Raw genomic sequence first — 27,603 nt, forward strand, 5'->3', positions numbered from 1 at the left:
CCTCCCCATAGAATCATAAAATCATAGACCACTACAGCACAGAAAACAAGCCATTCAGTCCTTCTAGTCTGTACCAAAACCTTATTCCGCTAGTCCCATTGACCTGCACCCAGTCCATAACCCTCCAGTCCTCTCCCATCCATGTATCTATCCAATGTATTCTTAAAGCTTAAGAGTGAGTCCATATTTTCCAAATCAGATGGCAGCTCGTTCCACACTCTCACCACCCTCTGAGTGAAGAAGTTCCTCCTAATGCTCCCCCTAAACCTTTCCCCTTTCACACTGAAGCCATGTCTTCTCATTTGTATCTCTCCTAATCTATGCCTATTCGCATTTACCCTGTCTATACCCTCATAATTTTGTAAACCTCTATCAAATCTCCCCTCATTCTTCTACGCTCCAAGGAATAAAGTCCTAACCTGTTCAATCTTTCCTTGTAACTCAACTCCTGCACACCCAGCAACATCCTAGTAAGTCTTCTCTGCACTTTTTCAAACTTACTGATATCCTTCCTACAGTTCGGTGATCAGAGCTGCACACAATACTCCAAATTTGGCCTCACCAATGCCTTATACAACCACACCATAATATTCCAACTCCTATACTCAGTACTTTGATTTATGAATGCCAGGATGCCAAAAGCCTTTTTTACAACCCTGTCCACCTGTGACGCCACTTTCAGGGGCTTATGTATCTGAACCCCCAGATCCCTCTGTTCCTCCGCACTCTTCAGTGCCCTACCGTTATTGTGTATGTCGTACCTTGATTTGTCCTTCCAAAATGGAACACCTCACACTTGTCTGCATTAAATTCCATCTGCCATTTTCTGGCCAATTTTTCCAGTTGGTCCAGATCCCTCTGCAAGCTTTGAAAGCCTTCCTCGCTGTCCACAATGCATCCATCTTAGTATCATCCACAAACCTGCTGATCCAATTTATCAAATTATCATCTACATCATTGATATAGACAACAAACAACAATGGTCCCAGCACAGATCCCTGAGGCATACCACTAGTCACAGGTCTCCAGTCTGAGAAGCAATCATCCACTACCACTCTCTGTCTTCTCCCACACAGCCAATTCGAATCCAGTTTACAACCTCTCCATGGATACCTAGTGTCTGAACTTTCTGAACTAACCTCTTACGTGGGACCTTGTCAAAGGCCTTACTAAAGTTCATGCAGACAACATCCACAGCCTTTCCTTCATATGCATTCTTGGTAACCTCCTCGAAAAACACTACAAGATTCATTAAACATGATCTACCACACACAAAGCCATGTTGACTATCTTTAATCAGCCCTTGGTTGTCCAAATCCTTGTATATCCGATCTCTCAGAACACCTTCTGATAATTTACCTACTACTGATGTCAGGCTCACTGGCCTGTAATTACATGGTGTACTTTTGGAGCCTTTTTCAAACAACGGAACTACCTGAACTACCCTCCAATCCTCCGGCACCGCACCCGTGGCTGAGGACATTTTAAATATTTCTGCCAGGGCCCCTGCAATTTCTACACTAGTCTCTCTCAAGGTCCGAGAAAAAATCATGTCAGGCCCGGGGGATTTATCTACCTGTATTCACTGTAAGGCAGCAAGCAACACCTCCTCTTTAATCTCTATATGTTCCATGACACTACTGTTTGTTTGCCTTAATTCCATATCCGCTATGCCAGTTTCCTGAGTAAACACTGATGCAAAAAACCTGTTTAAGATCTCCCCCATCTCGTGAGGCTCCACACATAGACGACCACTCTGATCTTCTAGGGAACCAATTTTGTCCTTTACTATCCTTTTACTCTCAATATACTTGTAGAAACCCTTTCGGTTTACCTTCACATTATCTGCCAAAGCAACCTCATGTCTCCTTTTTGCCTTCCTGATTTCCTTCTTTAGTATTCGCTTACATTTTCTATACTCTTCAAGTACCTCATTTCTTCCTTGTTGCCTATACCTGCTAAACACCTACTTAACCAGATCACCAATATCCCTTGTAAACCAACGTTCCCCATGCCTGTTAACTTTGCCTTTAATGCTGGCAGGAACATGCAAACTCTGCACTCTCAAAATTTCACCCTTGAAGATGTTCCACTTACTATACACATCCCTGCCAGAAAACAACTTAACCCAATCCACACTTCCCATATCCTCCCTCTTTTCCACAAAATTGGTCCTTCTCCAATTCAGAACCTTAACTGGTGGATGAGTCCTATCCTTATCCATAACTATCTTGAAATTAATGACATTATGGTCACTGGACCCAAAATGTTTGCTTACACATACTTCTGTCACCTGACCTGTCTGGTTCCGTAATAGGAGATCAGGTACTGCACACCCTCTCTCGTTGGTACCTCAATATATTGATTTAGAAAACTTTCCTGAACACATTTGACAAACTCCACGCCATCTAACCCTTTCTCAGAGTGGGCATCCCCGTCAATATGTGGAAAGTTAAAATCCCCTATGATTACAACTTTCTTTTTCTTACATTGGTCTGCTATCTCTCTACAGATTTGCTCCTCCAATTCTCTCTGACTATTGGGTGGTCTATAATACAACCCTATTAGTGTGGTCGCACCGTTCCCGTTCCTCAGCTCCACCCATACAGCCTCTGTAGACGAGTCCTCCGGGCTGTCCCATCTACGCACAGCTGTGATATTCTCCCTGACTGGTAATGCCACTTCTCCCCCTTTCATCCCTCCGCCCCATCACCTCTGAAACAACGGAAACCCAGAACATGAAGCTGCCAGCCCTGCCCCTCCTGCAAACCAAGTCTTACTAATAGCAATAATGTCGATATCATTATCGTGCCAATCCACGCACTAAACTCATCTGCCTTACCTACAATACTCCTTGCATCAAAATAGATGTACCTGAGAACATTTCTATCATGTACAAACCATTGATATCTGTCTAGACAAGCAGTCCTCACATGACCCTTATCCTCCTCCACCTCATTATCTGCTCTAACACTCTGCCCCCTCCCCCTGCAAACTAGTTTAAAACCCCCGGAGCAGAACTTGCTAACCTACTGGCTAGGATGTTAGTCCCCTCCAGTTCAGGTGCAAACTGCCCAATTCAAACTGGTCCCACCTCCCCTGGAAGAAAGCCCAATTGTCCAGAAACATGAACCCCACCCTCATGCACCATCCCCTCAGCCACGTATTTAGCTGCATTATCTTCCTATTTCTAGCCTCACTAGCACGTGGCACGGGTAGCAATCCACCTGTGGGATCTCACTTTTCCATCCCCCTTTCATCCTCTGGGCTCTCTGTTCCCACTCCACCTTCCTGCTGTTGGATCTCTCCTCAGCATCCCCCTTCCTCGTGTGGGATCTCTCTCCCCCATCCCCCTTCCTTCTGTTGGATCTCTATTCCCCATCCCCCTTCTTCCTGTTGGATCTCTCTTCCCCATACCGCTTCCTTCTGTGGGATCTCTCATCCCCATCCCCCTTCCTGCCGTGGGATCCCTCTTCCCCATCCCCCTTCCTTCTGTGGGATCTCCCTTCCCCATTCCGTCCTGCTGTGGGATCTCTCATCCCCATCCCCCTTCCTGCTGTGGGATGTCTCTTCTCCATACACCTTCCCCCTGTGGGATCTCTCTCCCCCATCGACTTCTTCCTGTCAGATCTCTCTTTGGCATGCCCCATTGTCCTGTGGAATTTCACTTCCCCAACCCCCTTCCTCCTGTGAGATTTCTCTTCCCAATCCCACATCCTCCTGTGGGAACTCTCTTCCACATCCCTCCTCCTCCTAGCCAATCTCTCAACCCCTTCCCACGTCATCCTGTTTAATCTCTCTCTATATCCCCTTTCTCCTGTGGGATCTCTCTTCCCCATCCCCCTTCCTCCTGTGGGATCTGTCTTCCCCATCCCCCTTCCTCCTGTGGGATCTCTCTTCCCCATGCCTCATCCTGCTTGTGGGATCTCTCTTCCACACTCCCATGCCGCCTGTGGGATCTCCCTTCCCCATCCCTCTTCCTGCTGTGAGATCTCCCTACCCATCTCCCTTCCTCCTGTGGGCTCTCTGTTCCCTATACAACTTCCTCCTGTGGGATCTCTCATCACCAGCTCCCTTCCTCCTGATGAATCTCTCTTCCCCATCCCCATTCCTACAGTGGAATCTCTCTTCTCCACCCCTCATGCTCCTGTGGGATCTCTCTTCCGCATCCCCTTTCACCCTCTGGGGCCTCTGTTCCCATCCCACTTCCATCTGTTGGATCTGTCTTCCCCAACTCCCTTCCTCCTGTGGGATTTAAACTCCCCACCCCTTTCTTCCTGTGGGATCTCTCTTCAATATCCCATTTCATACAGTGGGATCTCTCTTCCCCATACACCTGACCCCCGTGGGGGCTCTGTTTCCATCCCTCCACTTCTTACGGGATCTTGCTTCGCCATTTCCCTTCCTCCTATACATCTCTCTTCCCCATTCCCCATCCTCTTGTGGGATCTCTCTTCCCCATCCCCCTTCCTCCTCTGGGATCTCTCTTCTCCATCCCCCTTCCTCCTGTGGGATCTCTCTTCGCCATCCCCTTCCTCCTGTGTGATCTCTCTTCCCCATCCCTCTTCCTCCTGTGGGATCTCTCTTCCCCATCCCCCTTCCTCCTGTGGTTTCCCTAATCCCCATCCCCCTTCATCCTGTGGGATCTCTCTTTCACACCACCCTCCTCCTGCGGGACATCTCTTCCACATCCCTCCTCCTGGCCGATCTCTCAACCCCTTCCCCCTTCATCCTGTTTAATCCCTCTCTCTTCTCTCCCCTTCCTCCCATGGGACCTCCCTTCACCATCCCCTTCTTCCTGTGGGATCTCTCTTCCCCATCCCCCTTCCTCCTGTGGGATCTCTCTTCCCCTTCCCACATCCTCCTGTGGGACATCCCTTCCCCATCTCCCTCCTGTGAGATCTCTCTTCCCCATCCCCCTTACTCCTGTGGGGTCTCTCTTCCCCATCCCCTTCCTCCTGTGTGATGCCTTCCTCCTTTGGGTTCTCTCTTCCCCATCCCTCTTCCTCCTGTGGGATCTCACTTCCCCATCCCCTTCCTCCTTTGTGATCTCTCTTTCCCATCCCCATTTCGCCTGTGGGAACTCTCCTCCCCATAGAATCATAAAATCATAGACCACTACAGCACAGAAAACAAGCCATTCAGTCCTTCTAGTCTGTACCGAAACCTTATTCCGCTAGTCCCATTGACCTGCACCCAGTCCATAACCCTCCAGTCCTCTCCCATCCATGTATCTATCCAATTTATTCTTAAAGCTTAAGAGTGAGTCCATATTTTCCAAATCAGATGGCAGCTCGTTCCACACTCTCACCACCCTCTGAGTGAAGAAGTTCCTCCTAATGCTCCCCCTAAACCTTTCCCCTTTCACACTGAAGCCATGTCTTCTCATTTGTATCTCTCCTAATCTATGCCTATTCGCATTTACCCTGTCTATACCCTCATAATTTTGTAAACCTCTATCAAATCTCCCCTCATTCTTCTACGCTCCAAGGAATAAAGTCCTAACCTGTTCAATCTTTCCTTGTAACTCAACTCCTGCACACCCAGCAACATCCTAGTAAGTCTTCTCTGCACTTTTTCAAACTTACTGATATCCTTCCTACAGTTCGGTGATCAGAGCTGCACACAATACTCCAAATTTGGCCTCACCAATGCCTTATACAACCACACCATAATATTCCAACTCCTATACTCAGTACTTTGATTTATGAATGCCAGGATGCCAAAAGCCTTTTTTACAACCCTGTCCACCTGTGACGCCACTTTCAGGGGCTTATGTATCTGAACCCCCAGATCCCTCTGTTCCTCCGCACTCTTCAGTGCCCTACCGTTATTGTGTATGTCGTACCTTGATTTGTCCTTCCAAAATGGAACACCTCACACTTGTCTGCATTAAATTCCATCGCCATTTTCTGGCCCATTTTTCCAGTTGGTCCAGATCCCTCTGCAAGCTTTGAAAGCCTTCCTCGCTGTCCACAACGCATCCATCTTAGTGTCATCCACAAACCTGCTGATCCAATTTATCAAATTATCATCTACATCATTGATATAGACAACAAACAACAATGGTCCCAGCACAGATCCCTGAGGCATACCACTAGTCACAGGTCTCCAGTCTGAGAAGCAATCATCCACTACCACTCTCTGTCTTCTCCCACACAGCCAATTTGAATCCAGTTTACAACCTCTCCATGGATACCTAGTGTCTGAACTTTCTGAACTAACCTCTTACGTGGGACCTTGTCAAAGGCCTTACTAAAGTTCATGCAGACAACATCCACAGCCTTTCCTTCATATGCATTCTTGGTAACCTCCTCGAAAAACACTACAAGATTCATTAAACATGATCTACCACACACAAAGCCATGTTGACAATCTTTAATTAGCCCTTGGTTGTCCAAATCCTTGTATATCTGATCTCTCAGAACACCTTCTGATGATTTACCTACTACTGATGTCAGGCTCACTGGCCTGTAATTACCTGGTGTACTTTTGGAGCTTTTTTCAAACAACGGAACTACATGAACTACCCTCCAATCCTCCGGCACCGCACCCGTGGCTGAGGACATTTTAAATATTTCTGCCAGGGCCCCTGCAATTTCTACACTAGTCTCTCTCAAGGTCCGAGAAAAAATCATGTCAGGCCCGGGGGATTTATCTACCTGTATTCACTGTAAGGCAGCAAGCAACACCTCCTCTTTAATCTCTATATGTTCCATGACACTACTGTTTGTTTGCCTTAATTCCATATCCGCTATGCCAGTTTCCTGAGTAAACACTGATGCAAAAAACCTGTTTGATCTCCCCCATCTCGTGAGGCTCCACACATAGATGACCACTCTGATCTTCTAGGCGACCAATTTTGTCCTTTACTATCCTTTTACTCTCAATATACTTGTAAAAACCCTTCGGGTTTACCTTCACATGATCTGCCAAAGCAACCTCATGTCTTCTTTTTGCCTTCCTGATTTCCTTCTTTAGTATTCGCTTACATTTTCTGTACTCTTCAAGTACCTCATTTGTCCCTTGTTGCCTATTCCTGCTAAACACCTACTTAACCAGATCACCAATATCCCTTGTAAACCAACGTTCCCCATGCCTGTTAACTTTGCCTTTAATGCTGGCAGGAACATGCAAACTCTGCACTCTCAAAATTTCACCCTTGAAGATGTTCCACTTACTATACACATCCCTGCCAGAAAACAACTTAACCCAATCCACACTTCCCATATCCTCCCTCTTTTCCACAAAATTGGTCCTTCTCCAATTCAGAACCTTAACTGGTGGATGAGTCCTATCCTTATCCATAACTATCTTGAAATTAATGACATTATGGTCACTGGACCCAAAATGTTTGCTTACACATACTTCTGTCACCTGACCTGTCTGGTTCCGTAATAGGAGATCAGGTACTGCACACCCTCTCTCGTTGGTACCTCAATATATTGATTTAGAAAACTTTCCTGAACACATTTGACAAACTCCACGCCATCTAACCCTTTCTCAGAGTGGGCATCCCCGTCAATATGTGGAAAGTTAAAATCCCCTACGATTACAACTTTCTTTTTCTTACATTGGTCTGCTATCTCTCTACAGATTTGCTCCTCCAATTCTCTCTGACTATTGGGTGGTCTATAATACAACCCTATTAGTGTGGTCGCACCGTTCCCGTTCCTCAGCTCCACCCATACAGCCTCTGTAGACGAGTCCTCCGGGCTGTCCCATCTACGCACAGCTGTGATATTCTCCCTGACTGGTAATGCCACTTCTCCCCCTTTCATCCCTCCGCCCCATCACCTCTGAAACAACGGAAACCCAGAACATGAAGCTGCCAGTCCTGCCCCTCCTGCAAACCAAGTCTTACTAATAGCAATAATGTCGATATCATTATCATGCCAATCCATGCCCTAAACTCATCTGCCTTACCTACAATACTCCTTGCATCAAAATAGATGTACCTGAGAACATGTCTATCACGTACAAACCTTTGATATCTGTCTATACAAGCAGTCCTCGCATGACCCTTATCCTCCTCCACCTCACTATCTGCTCTAACACTCTGGTTCCCCTGCCCCTGCGAACTAGTTTAAAACCCCCGGAGCAGAACTTACTAACCTACCGGCAAGGATGTTAGTCCCCTCCAGTTCAGGTGCAAACTGCCCAATTCGAACTGGCCCCACCTCCCCTGGAAGAAAGCCCAATTGTCCAGAAACATGAACCCCACCCTCATGCACCACCCCCTCAGCCACGTATTTAGCTGCATTATCTTCCTATTTCTAGCCTCACTAGCACGTGGCACGGGTAGCAATCCACCTGGGGGATCTCACTTTTCCATCCCCCTTTCATCCTCTGTGCTCTCTGTTCCCACTCCACCTTCCTTCCAACTGTTGGATCTCTCCTCAGCATCCAACTTCCTCCTGTGGGATCTCTCATCCCCATCCCCCTTCCTTCTGTGGGATCTCTCATCCCCATCCCCCTTCCTGCCGTGGGATCCCTCATCCCCATCCCCCTTCCTTCAGTGGGATCTCCCTTCCCCATCCACCTTCCTCCTGTGGGATCCCTCTTCCCCATCCCCCTTCCTTCTGTGGGATCTCCCTTCCCATTCCGTCCTGCTGTGGGATCTCTCATCCCCATCCCCCTTCCTGCCGTGGGATCTCTCTCCCCCATCGACTCCTTCCTGTCGGATCTCTCTTTGGCATGCCCCATTGTCCTGTGGAATTTCTCTTCCCCAACCCCCTTCCTCCTGTGAGATTTCTCTTCCCAATCCCACATCCTCCTGTGGGAACTCTCTTCCACATCCCTCCTCCTCCTGGCCAATCTCTCAACCCCTTCCTGCTTCATCCTGTTTAATCTCTCTCTATATCCCCTTCCTCCTGTGGGATCTCTCTTCCCAATCCACTACATCGGATGGGATCTCTCTTCCCCGTCCCCCTTCCTCCCGTGGCATTTATTTTCCCCATCACTCTTCCTCCTATGGGATCTCTCCTACTCATCCCCCAACCTCCTGTATGATCTTGCTTCCCCACCCACTTCCTCCTGTCCCATCTCTCGTCCCCATGCCTGATCATCCTATGGGATCTGTATTCCCCATTCCCATTCCTTCTGTGGGATCTATTGTCACCACCCCCTTCCTTCCGAGGGATTGCTCTTCCCCATTCCACTTCCTCCTGTGGGTCATCATAATGCCCCCTCTTCCTGTGGGATCTGTCTTGTCCCTCCACATGTATCTCTCTTCCCCATCCCACATCCTCCTGTCAGATCTCTCTTCCCCATTCTCCTTCCAACTGTGGGATATCTCCTCCCCACCATCTTACTTCCTAGGGATATATCTTCCCCAATCCCCTTACTTCTGTGGGATCTCTATTCCCCATCCCCTTCCACCTGTGGGATCTCTCTTCCCCATCCCCCTTCCTCCTGTGGGATCTCTCTTCCCCATCCCCCTTCCTCCTGTGGGATCTCTCTTCCCCATCCCCCTTCCTCCTGTGGGATCTCTCTTCCCCATCCCCCTTCCTCCTGTGGGATCTCCCTTCCCCATCCCTCTTCCTGCTGTGAGATCTCCCTACCCATCTCCCTTCCTCCTGTGGGCTCTCTGTTCCCTATACACCTTCCTCCTGTGGGATCTCTCATCACCAGCTCCCTTCCTCCTGATGAATCTCTCTTCCCCATCCCCATTCCTACAGTGGAATCTCTCTTCTCCACCTCCCATGCTCCTGTGGGATCTCTCTTCCGCATCCCCTTTCACCCTCTGGGGCCTCTGTTCCCATCCCACTTCCATCTGTTGGATCTGTCTTCCCCAACTCCCTTCCTCCTGTGGGATTTAAACTCCCCACCCCTTTCTTCCTGTGGGATCTCTCTTCAATATCCCATTTCCTACAGTGGGATCTCTCTTCCCCATCCACCTGACCCCCGTGGGGGCTCTGTTTCCATCCCTCCACTTCTTACGGGATCTTGCTTCGCCATTTCCCTTCCTCCTGTACATCTCTCTTCCCCATTCCCCATTCTCTTGTGGGATCTCTCTTCCCCATCCCCCTTCGTTCTGTGGGATCTCTCTTCCCAATACCCTACATCGGATGGGATCTCTCTTCCCCGTCCCCCTTCCTCCCGTGGCATTTACTTTCCCCGTCACTCTTCCTCCTATGGGATCTCTCCTACTCATCCCCCAACCTCCTGTATGATCTTGCTTCCCCACCCACTTCCTCCTGTCTCATCTCTCGTCCCCATGCCTGATCATCCTATGGGATCTGTATTCCCCATTCCCATTCCTTCTGTGGGATCTATTGTCACCACCCCCTTCCTTCCGAGGGATTGCTCTTCCCCATTCCACTTCCTCCTGTGGGTCATCATAATGCCCCCTCTTCCTGTGGGATCTGTCTTGTCCCTCCACATGTATCTCTCTTCCCCATCCCACATCCTCCTGTCAGATCTCTCTTCCCCATTCTCCTTCCAACTGTGGGATATCTCCTCCCCACCATCTTACTTCCTAGGGATATATCTTCCCCAATCCCCTTACTTATGTGGGATCTCTATTCCCCATCCCCTTCCACCTGTGCACTCTCTGCTCCCCATCAACATCCTGCTGTGGGATCTCTCATCCCCATCCCCCATTCACCTGTGGGATCTTCCTTCCTCATCCCCCTTCCTCCTGTGGGATCTCTTTTCCCCACCCCCCTTCACCCTGCGAGTTCTCTCTTCCCCTTCCCACATCCTCCTGTGGGATCTCTCTACCCCCTTACTCCTGTAGGGCCTTGTTTCGAATACCTGCCACTTCCTGCCGGATCTCTCTTTGGCATGCCCCATTGTCCTGTGAGATTTCTCTTCCCAATCCCACATCCTCCTGTGGGAACTCTCTTCCCCGTCCCCCTTCCTCCTGTGGGATCTCTCTACACCATCCCCCTTCCCCCTGCGAGTTCTCTCTACCCCACCCCCCTTCACCCTGCGAGTTCTCTCTTCCCCTTCCCACATCCTCCTGTGGGATCTCTCTACCCCCTTCCTCCTGTTGGGTCTCTCTTCCTCATCCCCCTTCCACCGGTGGGGTCTCTCTTCCCCATCCCCCTTCCTCCGGTGGGATCCCACTTCCCCATCCCCCTTCCTCCTGTGGGATCTCTCTTCCCCATCCCCCTTCCTCCTGTGGGATCTCTCTCCCCCATCCCCCTTCCTCTTGTGGGATCTCTCTTCCCCATCCCCCTTCCTCCTGTGGGATCTCTCTCCCCCATCCCCCTTCCTCCTGTGGGATCTCTCTCCCCCATCCCCCTTCCTCCTGTCTGGTCTCTCTTCCCCATCCCCCTTCCTCCTGTGGGATCTCTCTTCCCCATCCCACTTCCTCCTGTGGGGTCTCTCTTCCTCATCCCCCTTCCTCTGGTGAGATCTCTCTTCCCCATCCCCCTTCCTCCTGTGAGATCTCTCTTCCCCATCCCCCTTACTCCTGTGGGGTCTCTCTTCCTAATCCCCCTTCCTCCGGTGGGGTCTCTCTTCCCCATCCCCCTTCCTCCTGTGGGATCTCTCTTCCCCATCCCCCTTCCTCCGGTGGGATCGCTTTTCCCCATCCCCCTTCCTCCTGTGGGGTCTCTCTTCCCCATCCTTCTGTGGGATCTCTCTTCCCCATCCCCCTTCCTCCGGTGGGATCGCTTTTCCCCATCCCCCTTCCTCCTGTGAGATCTCTCTTCCCCATCCCCCTTCCTCCTGTGAGATCTCTCTTCCCCATCCCACTTCCTCTGGTGGGATCGCTCTTCCCCACCCCCCTGCCTCCTCTGGGATCTCTACTCCCCATCCCCCTTCTCCTAGTGGGATCTCTCTTCCCCACTCCTCTTCCTCCTGTGGTTCCTCTGTTCCATGTCCCCACTTCCTGAGGTATCTCTCCTACTCATCCGCCTTCCTCCTGTATGATCTCTCTTCCACGTCCCCTCCCCCTTCCTATCAGATCTCTCTTCCCCATGCTCCTTCCTCCTGTGGGATTTATCTACCCCACTCCCTTTCTTCCTGTGGGATCTCTTTTCCCCATCCCACTTCCTGCTATGTAATGTCTCTTCCCTGTCAGATTTATCTTCCCCACCAGCTTTCTTCCTCTGGGAACTCTCTTTCCCATCCTCTTCCTTCTGTTGGACATCTCTTCCACATTCCACTTCCTCCTCTGGGCTTTCTTCCGCAACAACTTCCTGCTGTTGGATCTCCCTTCCCCATCACCTTCCTCCTGTGGGATCTCTATTCCCCTTCCCCTATCCTCCAGTGGGATCTCTCTTCCCCATCCCCCTTCCTCCTGTGGGATCTCTCTCCCCCATCCCCCTTCCTCCTGTCTGGTCTCTCTTCCCCATCCCCCTTCCTCCTGTGGGATCTCTCTTCCCCATCCCACTTCCTCCTGTGGGGTCTCTCTTCCTCATCCCCCTTCCTCTGGTGAGATCTCTCTTCCCCATCCCCCTTCCTCCTGTGAGATCTCTCTTCCCCATCCCCCTTACTCCTGTGGGGTCTCTCTTCCCCATCCCCCTTCCTCCGGTGGGATCGCTTTTCCCCATCCCCCTTCCTCCTGTGGGGTCTCTCTTCCCCATCCTTCTGTGGGATCTCTCTTCCCCATCCCCCTTCCTCCGGTGGGATCGCTTTTCCCCATCCCCCTTCCTCCTGTGGGGTCTCTCTTCCCCATCCTTCTGTGGGATCTCTCTTCCCCATCCCCCTTCCTCCGGTGGGATCGCTTTTCCCCATCCCCCTTCCTCCTGTGAGATCTCTCTTCCCCATCCCCCTTCCTCCTGTGAGATCTCTCTTCCCCATCCCACTTCCTCTGGTGGGATCGCTCTTCCCCACCCCCCTGCCTCCTCTGGGATCTCTACTCCCCATCCCCCTTCTCCTAGTGGGATCTCTCTTCCCCACTCCTCTTCCTCCTGTGGTTCCTCTGTTCCATGTCCCCACTTCCTGAGGTATCTCTCCTACTCATCCGCCTTCCTCCTGTATGATCTCTCTTCCACGTCCCCTCCCCCTTCCTATCAGATCTCTCTTCCCCATGCTCCTTCCTCCTGTGGGATTTATCTACCCCACTCCCTTTCTTCCTGTGGGATCTCTTTTCCCCATCCCACTTCCTGCTATGTAATGTCTCTTCCCTGTCAGATTTATCTTCCCCACCAGCTTTCTTCCTCTGGGAACTCTCTTTCCCATCCTCTTCCTTCTGTTGGACATCTCTTCCACATTCCACTTCCTCCTCTGGGCTTTCTTCCGCAACAACTTCCTGCTGTTGGATCTCCCTTCCCCATCACCTTCCTCTTGTGGGATCTCTATTCCCCTTCCCCTATCCTCCAGTGGGATCTCTCTTCCCCATCCCCCTTCCTCCTGTGGGATCTCTCTCCCCCATCCCCCTTCCTCTTGTGGGATCTCTCTTCCCCATCCCCCTTCCTCCTGTGGGATCTCTCTCCCCCATCCCCCTTCCTCCTGTGGGATCTCTCTCCCCCATCCCCCTTCCTCCTCTCTGGTCTCTCTTCCCCATCCCCCTTCCTCCTGTGGGATCTCTCTTCCCCATCCCACTTCCTCCTGTGGGGTCTCTCTTCCTCATCCCCCTTCCTCTGGTGAGATCTCTCTTCCCCATCCCCCTTCCTCCTGTGAGATCTCTCTTCCCCATCCCCCTTACTCCTGTGGGGTCTCTCTTCCTAATCCCCCTTCCTCCGGTGGGGTCTCTCTTCCCCATCCCCCTTCCTCCTGTGGGATCTCTCTTCCCCATCCCCCTTCCTCCGGTGGGATCGCTTTTCCCCATCCCCCTTCCTCCTGTGGGGTCTCTCTTCCCCATCCTTCTGTGGGATCTCTCTTCCCCATCCCCCTTCCTCCGGTGGGATCGCTTTTCCCCATCCCCCTTCCTCCTGTGAGATCTCTCTTCCCCATCCCCCTTCCTCCTGTGAGATCTCTCTTCCCCACAGCCCTTCATAGAATCATAAAACACCAGCACACAGTAAACAAGCCATCTGGCCCTTCTGCTCTGTGCCGAAACTTTATTCCACTTGTCCCAGTGACCTGTACCCAGTCCATAACCCTCCAGACCCCACCCCCATCTATGTATGTATCCAATTTATTCTTAAAGCTTAAGAGTGAGTCCACATTTTCCACAACGGATGGCAGCTCGTTCCACACTCTCACCACTCTCTCAGTGAAGAATTTCCCCCAAAACCTTTCCCCTTTCACCCTGAAGCCAAGTCCTCCTGTAATTTATCTCTCCTAATGTATGTGGAAAGAGCCTATTCTCATTTACCCTGTCTATACCCCTCAGAGTTTTGTCAACCTCTTTGAAATCCCCCCGCATTCTTCTGCGCTCCAAGGAATAAAGTCGTAATCTGTTCAATCGTTCCCTGTAACTCAACTCCTGAAGACTCGGCAACATCCTAGTAAATCATCTCTGCACTCTTTCAACCTTACTGATATCCTTCCTATAGTTCAGTGACCAGAACTGCACACAATATTCAAAACTTGGCCTCACCAATGTCCTTTACAACCTCACCATAATATTCCAACTCCTATACTCAGTACTTTGATTTATGAATGCCAGGATGCCAAAAGCCTTCTTTACAACCCTGTCCACCTGTGACGCCACTTTCAGGGAATTATGTATCTGAACTCCCAGATCCCTTTGTTCCTCCACACTCCTCAGTGCCCTACCATTTACTGTGTATGTCCTACCTTGATCTGTCCTTCCAAAATGCAACACCTCACACTTGTCTGCATTAAAGTGGTGACTAGTGGTGTGCCTCAGGGATCTGTACTGGGTCCAATGTTGTTTGTCATATACATTAATGATCTGGATGATGGAATGGTAAATTGGATTAGTAAGTATGCAGATAATACTAAGATAGGTGACGTTGTGGATAATGAAGGTTTTCAAAGCTTGTTGTTCAAATATTTAGGCCAGTTAGAAGAGTGGGCTGAAAGATGGCAGATGGAGTTTAATGTTGATATGTGTGAGGTGATACATTTTGGTAGGAATAATCCAAAAAGGACATACATGGTAAATGGTAGGGCATTGAGGAATGCAGCAGAACAGAGTGATCTAAGAATAATGGTGCATAGTTCCCTGAAGGTGGAATCTCATGTGGATAGGGTGGTGAAGAAAGCTTTTGGTATACTGGCCTTTATAAATCAGAGCATTGAGTATAGGAGTTGGGATGTAATGTTAAAATTGTACAAGGGATTGTTAAGGCCAAATTTGGAGTATTGTGTACAGTTCTAGTCACCAGATTATAGGAAAGATGTCAACAAAATAGAGAGAGTACTAAGTAAATTTACTAGAAAATTACCTGGGTTTCAGCACCTAATAAACAAGTTAGGTATTTATTCTTTGGAGCGTAGAAGGTTGAGGGGGGACTTGATAGAGGTATTTAAAATGATGAGGGGGGTAGATAGAGTTGACATGGGTAGTCTTTTTTCCATTCAGAGTAGGGGAGATTCGAACAAGAGGGAATGAGTTGAGAGTGAAAGGACAAAAGTTTAGGGGTATCACAAGGGAGATCTTCTTTACTCAGAGAGTGGTCGCTGTGTGGAACGAGCTTCCAGTAGAAGTGGTAGAGGCGGGTTCAATTTTGTCATTTAAAAAAAAATTGGATAGTAATATGGACAGGAAAGGAATGGAATGGGGGGTTATGGGCTGAGTGCCGATCAGTGGGACTAGGTGAGAGTAAGCGTTCGGCACAGACTAGAAGGGCCGAGATGGCCTGTTTCCGTGCTGTAATTGTTATATGGTTATATGTCATATGTTCTAAATTCCATCTGTCATTTTCTGGCCCATTTTTCCAGTTGGTCCAGATCCCTCTGCAAGCTTTCAAAGCCTTCCTCACTGTCCACAACGCCTCCATCTTAGTGTCATCAGCAAACCTGCTGATCCAATTTATCACATTATCATCTAGATCATTGATATAGACAACAAACAACAATGGTCCCAGCACAGATCCCTGAGACCCACCACTAGTCACAGGTGAGAAGCAATCATCCACTACCACTCTCTGTCGTCTCCCACACAGCCAATTCGAATCCAGTGTACAACCTCTCCATGGACACCTAGTGTCTGAACCTTCTGAACTAACCTTTTATGTGGGACCTTGACAAAGGCCTTACTAAAGTTCATGCAGACAACATCCACAGCCTTTCCTTCATATGCATTCTTGGTAACCTCCTCGAAAAACACTACAAGATTCATTAAACTTGATCTACCACATACAAAGCCATGTTGACTATCTTTTATCAGCCCTTGGCTGTCCAAATCCTTGTATATCTGATCTCTCAGAACACCTCCTGATAATTTACCTACTACTGATGTCAGGCTTACTGGCCTGTAATTACCTGGTGTACTTTTGGAGCCTTTTTCAAACAACGGAACAACATGAGCTACCCTCCAATCCTCCGGCACCAAACCGGTGGCTGAGGACATTTTAAATATTTCTGCCACAGCCCCTGCAATTTCTACACTAGTCTCTCTCAAGGTCCGAGAAAATATCATGTCAGGCCCGGGGGATTTATCTACCTTTATTCACTGTAAGGCAGCAAGCAGCTCCTCCTCTTTAATCTCTATATGTTCCATGACACTACTCTTTGTTAGCCTTAATTCCATATCCGCTGTGCCAGTTTCCTGTGTAAACACTGATGCAAAAAACCTGTTTAAGATCTCCCCCATCTCATGAGGCTCCACACATAGACGTCCACTCTGATCTTCTAGGCGACCAATTTTGTCCTTTACTATCCTTTTACTCTCAATATACTTGTAGGAACCCTTCTGGTTTACCTTCACATGATCTGCCAAAGCAACCTCATGTCTTCTTTTTGCCTTCCTGATTTCCTTCTTTAGTATTCGCTTACATTTTCTATACTCTTCAAGTACCTCAATTGTTCCTTGTTGCCTATTCCTGCTAAACACCTACTTAACCAGATCGCCAATATCCCTTGAAAACCAAGGTTCCCTATGCCTGTTAACTTTGACTTTAATCCTGGTAGGAACATGCAAACTCTGCACTCTCAAAATTTCACCCTTGAAGGCCTTCCACTTACTGAACACATCCTTGCCAGAAAACAACTTATCCCAATCCACTTTTCCCAGATCCTCTCTCATTTCCACAAAATTGGCCCTTCTCCAATTCAGAACCTTAACTGGTGGACCAGTCCTATCCTTATCCATAATTATCTTGAAACTAATGACATTATGGTCACTGGACCCAAAATGTTTGCTTACACATACTTCTGTCACCTGACCTGTCTGGTTCCCTAATAGGGGATCAGGTACTGCACACCCTCTCTCGTTGGTACCTCAATATATTGATTTAGAAAACTTTCCTGAACACATTTAACAAACTCCACGCTATCTAACCCTTTCTCAGAGTGGGAGTCCCCGTCAATATGTGGAAATTTAAAATCCTCTACGATTACAACTTTCTGTTTCTTACATCGGTCTGCTAACTCTCTACAGGTTTACTCCTCCAATTCTCTCTGACTATTGGGTGGTCTATAATACAACCCTATTCGTGTGCTCACATTTTCCCCGTTCCTCACTCTCCACCCATATGGCATCTGTAGACGAGCCCTCCAGGCTGTCCCGTCTACGCACAGCTGAGATATTCTCCCTGACTAGTAATGCCACTCCTTTCCCTTTCATCCTTCACCCCTATCACGTCTGAAACAACGGAACGCCGGAACATGAAGCTGGCGCTTTTAAGGAATATAAAAGTGGATAAATCTCCGGATCCTGACAGGATATTCCCTAGGACCATGACGGACGTTAGTGTAGAAATAGCAGGGGCTCTGACAGAAATATTTCAAATGTTATTAGAAACGGAGATGGTGCCGAAGGATTGGCGTATTGCTCATGTGGTTCCATTGTTTAAAAAGGGTTCCCAGAGTAAACCTAGCAATTATAGGCCTGTCAGTTTGACGTCAGTGCTGGGTAAATTAATGGAAGGTATTCTTAGAGATGGTATATATAATTATCTGGATAGACAGGGTCTGATTAGGAACAGTCATCATGGATTTGTGCGTGAAAGGTCATGTTTGACATACCTTATTGAATTTTTTGAAGAGGTTACAAGTAAAGTTGACGAGGGTAAAGCAGTGGATGTTGTCTATATGGACTTCATTAAGGCCCTTGACAAGGTTCCGCACAGAAGGTTAATTAGGAAGATTTGATCGTTAGGTATTAATACTGAAGCAGTAAAATGGATTCAACAGTGTCTGGATAGGAGATGCCAGAGAGTAGTGGTGGATAACTGTCAGGTTGGAGGCCGGTGACTAGTGGTGGGCCTCAGGGATCTGTACTGGGTCTAATGTTGTTTGTCATATACATTAATGATCTGGATGATGGGGTGGTAAATTGGATTGGTAAGTATGCAGATGATACTAAGGTAGGTGGCGTTGTGGATAATGAAGTAGGTTTTAAAAGTTTGCAGAGAGATTTAGAACAGTTAGAGGAGTGGGCTGAACAATGGCAGATGGAGTTTAATGCTGATAAGTGTGAGGTACTGCATTTTAGTAGGAATAATCCAAATAGGACATACATGGTAAATTGTAGGGCATTGAAGACTGCAGTAGAACAGAGTGATCTAGGAATAATGGTGCATAGTTCCCTGAAGGTGGAATCTCATGTGGATAGGGTGGTGAAGAAAGCTTTTGGTATGTTGGCCTTTATAAATCAGAGCATTGAGTATAGGAGTTGGGATGTAATTTTAAAATTGTACAAGGCATTGGTAAGGCCAAATTTGGAGTATTGTGTACAGTTCTGGTCACCGAATTATAGGAAAGATGTCAATAAAATAGAGAGAGTACAGAGAAGATTTACTAGAATGTTACCTGGGTTTCAGCACCTAAGTTACACAGAAAGATTGAACAAGTTAGGTCTTTATTCTTTGGAGCATAGAAGGTTCAGGGGGGACGATAGAGGTATTTAAACTTATGAGGGGGATAGATAGAGTTGACGTGGATAGGGTTTTTCCATTGAGAATAGGGGAGATTCAAACAAGAGGACATGATCTGAGAGTTAGTGGGCAAACATTTAAGGGTAATATGAGGGGTAATTTCTTTACAGATAGTGGTAGCTGTGTGGAATGAGCTTCCAGTAGAAGTGGTAGAGGCAGGTTCGGTATTGTCATTTAAAGTAAAATTGGATAGGTATATGGACAGGAAAGGAATGGAGGGTTATGGGCTGAGTACGGGTCAGTGGGACTAGGTGAGTGTAAGCATTCGGCACGGTCTAGAAGGGCCGAAATGGCCTGTTTCCGTGCTGTAATTGTTAAATGTTTATATAGTTATTAGTCCTGCCCCTCCTGCAACCAAGTCTTACTAATAGCAATGATGTCGATATCATCATGTGCCAATCCACGACCTAAACTCATCTGCCTTACCTACAATACTCCTCGTATGGAAATAGATGTACCTGAGAACATCTCTATCATGTACAAACCTTTGATATCTGTCTATACAAGCAGTCCTCACATGACCCGTATCCTCCTCCACATCACTATCAGCTCTAACACACTGCACCCTCTGCTTACAATCTGGTTTAAAACCCCCTGAGCAGAACTTGCCTAACCTACCGGCAAGGATGTTAGTCCCCTCCAGTTCAGGTGCAAACTGTCCAATTCAAACTGGTCACACCTCTCCTGCAAGAAAGCCCAATTGTCCAGAAACATGAACCCCACCCTCATGCACCATCCCCTCAGCCACATATTTAGCTGCATTATCTTCTTATTTCTAGCCCCACTAGCACATAGCACGGGGAGCAATCCACCTGTGGGATCTCCCTTCCCCTTCCCCCTTCCTCCTGTGTGTTGTCCCTTCCTCGTCCCCCTTCCTCTTGTGGGATGTCCCTTCCCTGTCCCCCTTCCACCTGTGGGATCTCCCTTCCCCTTCCCCCTTCCTCCTGTGGGATCTCTCTTCCCCGTCCCCCTTCCTCCTGTGGGATCTCTCTTCCCCGTCCCCCTTCCTCCTGTGGGATCTCTCTTCCCCATCCCCCTTCCTCCTGTAGGATCTCACTTCCCCATCCCCCTTCCTCCTGTGGGATCTCTATTCCCCATCCACCTTTCTTCTGTGGGGCTTCTGTTGTCATACCCCACCCTTCTTGTGGGTCTCCCTTCCACATCTTCCTTCCTCTTCAGGGATCTATCACTTCCCCTTCCTCCCGTGGTATCTCTCTTCCCCATCCCCCTTCCTACTTTCAGATCTCTCGTCCATCCGAACTCCTGTGGGTTCTCTCTTCCCCCTCCCCCTTCCTCCTGTGGGATCTCTCTTCCCCATTACCCTTCCTCCTGTGGGATCTCTCTTCCCCATTACCCTTCCTCCTGTGGGATCTCCCTTCCCCATCCCTTTAGCTTGGGTGGGTCTATTTCACTGTGTCCCATTGACATTCCTGCATTTCTGTGTGGAACATTTTGTTTAGCCATCTGGAAATGAGAGAGAATATGTGGAGTTTACAGGGTCACACCGACAGACTAAATTACCGACATTTGGTGAATACACTGGAGCTGGTCAGTGAGGGACATTGACTGTGATGGGAACTCCGATCAGTGATTTACTGAAGGGTTTAATGTTTCCTGAAATATCCAAGTGAGAGAAATTCCCCCAGACCCACGGTTTGAATCACTTTATTCATCAATGTCTGTTTGTGTTTAGACTTGGGGGCAATGACCTGGGAGATTCAGGAGTGAAACTGGTGTCTGCGGCTCTGAGGAACCCGGAGTGTAAAATACAGCAACTGTGGTAAGTACCAGACTGTGGGAGATTGTGTTTACAGTCACTGGGTGTCTGACACTGAACATTAATGTGATCAGTAGAAACGAAGAAACATAGAAAATCTACAGCACAATACAGGCCCTTCGGCCCACAACGCTGTGCCGAACATGTTTCTACTTTAGAATTACCTCGGTTTTACCCATAGCCCTCCATGTTTCTAAGCTCCATGTAGCCTTCCTGGAGTTAAAAGATCCGATCGTTTCCGTCTCCATCACCGCCGCCAGCAGCCCATTCCATGCACTCACTACTCTCTGTGTAAAAAAACTTACCCCTGACATCTCCTCTGTACCTACTTCCAAGCACCTTAAAACTATGCCCTCTCATGTTAGCCAGTTCAGCCCTGGGGAAAAGCCTCTGACTATCTACATGATCAATGCCTCTCATTATCATGTACATCTCTACCAAATCACCTCTCATCCTCCGTCACTCCAAGAGAAAAGGCCAAGTTCACTCAACCTATTCTCATAAGGCATGCACCACAATCCAGGCAACATCCTTGTAAATCTCCTCTGCACCCTTTCTATGGTTTCCACGTCCTTCCTATAGTGAGGCGACCAGAATTGAGCACAGTATTCCAAGTAGGGTCTGACCAGGGTCCTGTATAGCTGCAACATATAACCATATAACAATTACAGCACGGAAACAGGCCATCTCAGCCCTCCTAGTCTGTGCCGAACGCTTACTCTCACCTAGTCCCACTGACCGGCACTCAGCCCATAACCCTCCATTCCTTTCCTGTCCATATACCTATCCAATTTTACTTTAAATGACAATACCCAAACTGCCTCTACCACTTCTACTGGAAGCTCGCTCCACACAGCTACCACTCTCTGAGTAAAGAAATTCCCCCTCGTGTTACCCTTAAACTTTTGCCCCCTAACTCTCAAATCATGTCCTTTTGTTTGAATCTCCCCTACTCTCAATGGAAAAAGTCTATCCACGTCAACTCGATCTATCCCCCCTCATAATCTCTCAACTGTTAAACATTACCTCTCGATTCTTAAACTCAATCCCACGACTGATGAAGGCCAATACACTGTACGCCCTTTTAACTACAGAGTCAACCTGCATAGCATCTTTGAGTGTCCTATGTACTCGGACCCCAAGATCCCTCTGATCCTCCACACTGCTAAGAGTCTTACCATTAATACTATATTCTGCCATCATATTTGACCTACCAAAGTAAACTACTTCACACTTATTTGGGTTGAACTCCATTCTGCCACTTCTCAGCCCAGTTTTGCATCCTATCAATGTCCCATTGTAAACTCTGACAGCCCTCCACACTATTCACAACATCCCCAAGCTTTGTGTCATCATCATATTTACTAACCCTACCCTCCACTTCCTCATCCAGGTCATTTATAAAAATCACAAAGACTTGGGGTCCCAGAACAGATCCCTGAGGCACTCCACTGATCACCGGCCTCCATGCAGAATATGACCCGTCTACAACCACTCTTTGCCTTCTGTGGGCAAGCCAGTTCTGGATCCACAAAGCAATGTCCCCTTGGATCCCATGCCTCCTTACTTTCTCAATAAGTCTTGCATGGTGTACCTTATCAAATGCCTTGCTGAAATCAATATACACGGCATCTTCTTCCTTCCTTCATCAATGTGTTTAGTCACATCCTCAACAAAATCATTCAGACTCGTAAGGCACAACCTGCCTTTGACAAAGCCATGCTGACTATTCCTAATCATATTTTGCCTCTCCAGATGTTCATAAATCCTACCTCTCAGGATCTTCTCCATCAACTTACCAACCACTGAAGTAAGACTCACTGGTCTATAATTTCCTGGGCTAACCCTACTCCCTTTCTTGAATAAGTGAACGAGATTCGCAACCCTCCAATCCTCCGGAAACTCTCATGTCCTCATTGATGATGCAAAGATCATCGCCAGAGGCTCAGCAATCTCTTCCCTCGCTTCCAACAGTCGCCTGGTGTACACCTTTTCCGGTCGCGGTGACTTATCCAACTTGATGCTTTCCAAAAGCTCCACCACATATTTCTTAATATCTACATTCTCAAGCTTTTCAGTCCACTGCAAGTCATCCCTACAATTGCCAAGATCCTTTTCCGTCATGAATACTGAAGCAAATGGTTCATTAAATATCTCCGCTATTTCCTCCGGTTCAATACGCTCTTTTCCATTGTCACACTTGATTCGTCCTATTCTGTCATGTCTTATCCTCTTGCTCTTCACATACTTGCAGAATGCTTTAGGGTTTTCCTTAATCCTGTCCGCCAAGGCCTTCTCATGGCCCCTTCTAGCTCTCCTGATTTCATTCTTAAGCTCCTTCCTGCTAGCCTTATAATCTTCCAGATTCATATCACTACCTCGTTTTTGAACCTTTTGTAAGCTCTTCTTTTCTTCTTGACTAGATTTACAACAGCCTTTGTACATCACAGATCTTGTCCCCTACCATCCTTTCCATGTCTCATTGGAACGCACCTTCTCAGAACCCCATGTAAATATCCCTTGAACATTTTCTACATTGCTTCGGTACTATTCTCTGACAACATCTGTTTCCAATTCATGCTTACAAGTTCCAACCTGATAGCCCCATAGTTCCCCTTACTCCAATTAAAGATTTCCCTAACTTAACTGACCCATACCTCTCCAAAGGTGTGGTAAAAGAGACAAAATTGTGATCACTATCTCCAAAATGCTCTCCCACTGAGAGACCTGACACCTGACCAGGTTCATTTCCCAATAGCAGATCAAGTACAACCTCTCCTCTTGTAGGCTTATCTACATATTGTGTCAGAAAACCTTCCTGAACACACCTAACAAACTCCACTCCATCTAAACCCCTCACTCTAGGGAGATACCAATCAATATTTGGGAAATTAAAATCTCACACCTCAACAACCCTGTTATTAAAACTCCTTTCCAGAATCTGTCTCCCTATCTGCTCCTCGATGTCCCTGTTACTGTTGGGTGGTCTATATAAAAACACCCAGTAGTGTTATTGACCCCTTCCTGTTCCTAACTTCCACCCAGAGATGCCGTAGTGTCCTCCTTTTCTGTAGCCATGACACTATCTCTGATCAACAGTGCCACGTCCCCACCTCTTTTGCCTCCCTCCCTGTCCTTTCTGAAACAATTAAATCCTGGCACGTGAAGTAGCCATTCCTGCCCCTGCACCATCCTAGTCTCTGTAATGGCCACCACATCATATCTCCGAGAGCTGATCCACGCTCTAAGCTCATCCGTTTTATTCATCATACTCCTTGCATTAAAATAAACACATCTCAAACCATCGGACTGAGTGCCTCCTTCTCTATCACCCGCGTATCCTCCCTTTCACACTGTCTCCAAATTCTCTCTATTTGTGAGCCAACCTCCCTCTCCTCCATCACATCAATTTGGTTCCCTCCCCCCAGCAATTCTTGTTTAAACTCTCCCCAGTAGCCTTAGCAAACCTTCCTGCCAGGATATTGGCCCCCCAGGAATTCAAGTGTAACCCATCCTTTTTGTGCAGGTCACTCCTGCCCCAAAAGAGGTCCCAATGATCCAGAAATCTGAATCCCTGCCTCCTGCTCCAATCCTTCAGTCAATGCGTTTATCCTCCACCTCATCCTAATCTTATTCTCACTGTCACGTGGCACAGGCAGTAATTCCAAGATCACTACCTCTGAGGTCCTGCTTCTCAACTTCCTTCCTAACTCCCTGTAGTCTACTTTCAGGACCTCTTCCCTTTTCCTACCTATGTCACTGGTACCAATATGTACCACGACCTCTGGCTGTTCTCTCTCTCACCGCAGGATATCTTGGACGTGATCAGAAACATCCCAGACCCTGGCACCTATGAGGCAAACTACCATCCGAGTTTCTTTCCTGCCACCACAGAATCATCTGTCTGACCCCCTGACTATAGTCCCCTATCTCTGCTGCCTTCCTCTTCCTTTCCCTGCTCTCCTGAGCCACAGGGCCAGACTCTGTGCCAGAGGCACTGACACTGATGCTCCCCAACCCATAGGCCACCCCCCTCCGGCAGTACTCGAACAGGGGTACTTATCGTCAAGGGGTACAGCCACAGGGGTACTCTCTAGTATCTGCTTATTGCCCGTCCCTCTCCTGACTGTGACCCACTTCTTCAGTCTCCAGCGGCCCCGGTGTCACCACCTGCCTGTAACTCCTCTCTATCACCTCCTCGCTCTCCCTGACCAGACGAAGGTCATCGAGCTGCATCTCCAGTTCCCTAACTCGGTCCCTAAGGAGCTGCAGCTCGACACACCGGGTGCAGATGTTGCCGTCCAGGAGGCTGGGAGTCTCCAGGATCTCCCACATCTGACACCGAGCACAGAAAGCCAGCCTCACACACATACTCTCTGTCTGTGTGTAAACAGATAACCTACCTCGCCTCGACCCTTTATCGCCGAAGCCCCGTTGAGCCAAAGCCTTCCTACTCTGTCTCCCGCTCCTCTGACGCTCGCTCTGTAAATCTGTCTTCCTTTTAAACTCTTCTCGCTCTTCTCACTGGCCGACTTGCGCAGTCGTGCTGAAGAAAATAATCATTAATTGTGTTACTGATAAACACCGGGGATTTGTACCGTCTCCTGTCTCTCTGTGTCCTTCACCCTCACTCTCTCTGATCTCCAGGCTGAGGGATGTCGGTCTCACAGATTCTGGTGCCGAGGATCTCGCCTCCGCTCTCAGTACAAAACCATCACTGACGGTGCTGAACCTGGAATTAAACTCTCTGACAGACGGATCTGTCCCCGCTCTCCGCCGCCTCATACTGACCCTCCCGCGTCTGGAGTGGATCTGGTGAGTGTTTGTGTTAATGTTCAATGTGATAATATATCAGCGGATCCGCGGGTTTTCTGGTGATATTTGTCTGTGAGTGTTGTTGAAACATTAACCCCAGTCCCCTGTTACTGACACTGTTGTGTAATCTGTTTATTTCATCTTTATTCTCCCATCTGTTTCAGGCTGTGGGACAATCGGTTCAGTGAGACCGGGGGGAAGGAACTGAGATCTCTGCAGGAACTCAGACCCGGACTGAGTGTGGCTCTGAACATCTGAATGTGTGAACATCCCCGCCCGCGGGATGGGGACATTTGGCCGATTCCCCGCCCTCCCCTTTAACTCCCGCCCTTACCTTTAACGGCCGCGCGCCGGGGCTGATTCCCAACGGTTTTAACGGAACCGGCTCGGGCCCCGCGCTGTGTGCGTCGCTCGGAGCGGTCCCGCAGTGACGTGTTTCCGCCTGTTGTCCGGCGTGGCAGCTTCGGCCGGATGTGCGTGTTGAGACTCCCACGTGACACCCCGGGGAATTACCCAGACAGGAAGAGCCTGGGGGTCCGGGGCTCAGACTTGGATACCGGTGTCCCGGGGTGGGATTATCTCGGGAGAGAATCCTTTTGCTCCCTTTGCTGAGGACGGTGCATTCGAGGCTGGCCGATATAATGATGTTAAATTGACAAATCCCTCGGCAGTGACCCTGGATCTGCAGTGATCCCGGACACGGCCCTGAAGTGTGATTTTATAATCATCGGTTCCCTGAGCAGAGTGACGGTGAGAAACGGGACTGATTATTCAAACTGTCACTCGTTGTCGCCGGTCAGTTAATTGTGTGTGACTGTGAGTGAGTCGGGAGCAGCTTATTTATTCCCGCACGTCAGCAGCTCACACATTGTTTAATTTACATTTGTCATGATGAAATCATTAAACCGCTGTAACTTCCTGTCCTGGTGCCGGCCTCGAGTTTTATTTGAGGTTTCTGCTGCCCCCCCCGCACCCTGTGCACTGCAACAGTGGGTCGGAGCTCCTCATACTGACACAGTAGCGTCTCAGCTCCAGGCTGAGGGAGGTCGAACTGGCAGAGTCAGGGTGCCCAGGATCTCATCTCCACCGAACTCCCATTCTGGCTATCTGTCCCCCTCCTGGCCCCCCGATTGAAAATGGTGAATAGGGAGGGAGCGACAGAAGGATTTAGAATGATCACTGAGGAGGGAGTGAAAGGTTGACTGAAAATGGTCTCCGGGGAGAAAGTGATGGGCTGAATGAAAATGTGCGCCAGGGAGGGGGGCGATGGGCGGAATTAAGATGGCCGTGGTCACCTTGTTCCTCATGGCCGGCAGGGAGGGAGTGATACACTGACAAGAGAGTGGGAGTGACAGGCAGAGTTAAAATGACTGACAGGGTGGGGATTGTGCACTGACTGAAAATTATCACGGGGGGGGGGGGGGGGAGTTACCTGCTGATTAAAATAAGATTCTGCATTAAAGCCAGAATATAAAATTATTACCAGGGGCAGAGTGTTGCGCCGAAATAACATTGTCACCAGGGAGGGGGTGACGCACGCAGTGAAAATGATCACCAGGGAGGGAGGGATGCACTGACAAATCCGAGGGAGTGGCGGCCCGACCTGAAATAGTCCCTGATTCCTTTGTTACAATGGCCGGCAGGGAGAGAGTGATGGACAGACTTCAAATGGTCCACAGGGAGGGAGAGACGCACCGGGAAAAATAGCCGAAATGGAGAGAGTGGCACATTGAGAAGAGAGAGGGGGTAATGGGTCGATGTACAATGATCTAATGGAAGAGAGTGACGCTCTGACATAAAATAGCCGTTGTTTCGCTTAAAATGTCTGACGGGGCAGTTTAGGGTTCGTGATACCTTGTTTAAAGTAAGCGCCGGGAAGGGAGGGGGTGAGACTCCGATTGAAAATGACCTCCACCATCGTTTATTCTGTTGAGACAAAGGGAGAGATGTATTGACTGAAGGAGACCCCGTTCGGCCGGGTTGAAACGGGACCAAGGAGGGAGAGATGTGGTGACTGAAGGAGACCCCGTTCGGCCGGGTTGAAACGGGACCAAGGAGGGAGAGATGTGGTGACTGAAGGAGACCCCGTTCGGCCGGGTTGAA

At 48.7% G+C, this 27,603-nt stretch overlaps 1 protein-coding gene and 1 long non-coding RNA gene across 3 annotated transcripts in view; one reads left to right on the forward strand and one right to left on the reverse strand.

Moving 5' to 3' along the window:
• The window catches only part of LOC140720344 (NACHT, LRR and PYD domains-containing protein 3-like), a 53,213-nt gene extending 26,794 nt beyond the window's left edge, over positions 1-26,419 (forward strand). For both annotated transcript variants that reach the window (XM_073035207.1, XM_073035205.1), the window contains exons 7-9: positions 20,602-20,688; positions 25,333-25,500; positions 25,665-26,419. In XM_073035207.1, the coding sequence (XP_072891308.1) occupies positions 20,602-20,688; positions 25,333-25,500; positions 25,665-25,758 (349 nt within the window). In that variant the 3' untranslated portion in view covers positions 25,759-26,419. The remainder of the gene's footprint in view (positions 1-20,601; positions 20,689-25,332; positions 25,501-25,664) is intronic.
• On the reverse strand, positions 5,883-25,913 carry LOC140720350 (uncharacterized). Its single transcript, XR_012097168.1, has 3 exons — positions 25,835-25,913; positions 25,089-25,231; positions 5,883-6,007 (listed from the first exon to the last, which is right to left on the reverse strand). It is a non-coding gene; the product is annotated as an uncharacterized lncRNA (long non-coding RNA).
• Positions 26,420-27,603: the final 1,184 nt, after the last annotated feature.

Source organism: Hemitrygon akajei, unplaced genomic scaffold (genome assembly GCF_048418815.1).
Source record: "Hemitrygon akajei unplaced genomic scaffold, sHemAka1.3 Scf000041, whole genome shotgun sequence".
In the NCBI taxonomy this organism is placed as follows: Eukaryota; Metazoa; Chordata; class Chondrichthyes; order Myliobatiformes; family Dasyatidae; genus Hemitrygon; species Hemitrygon akajei.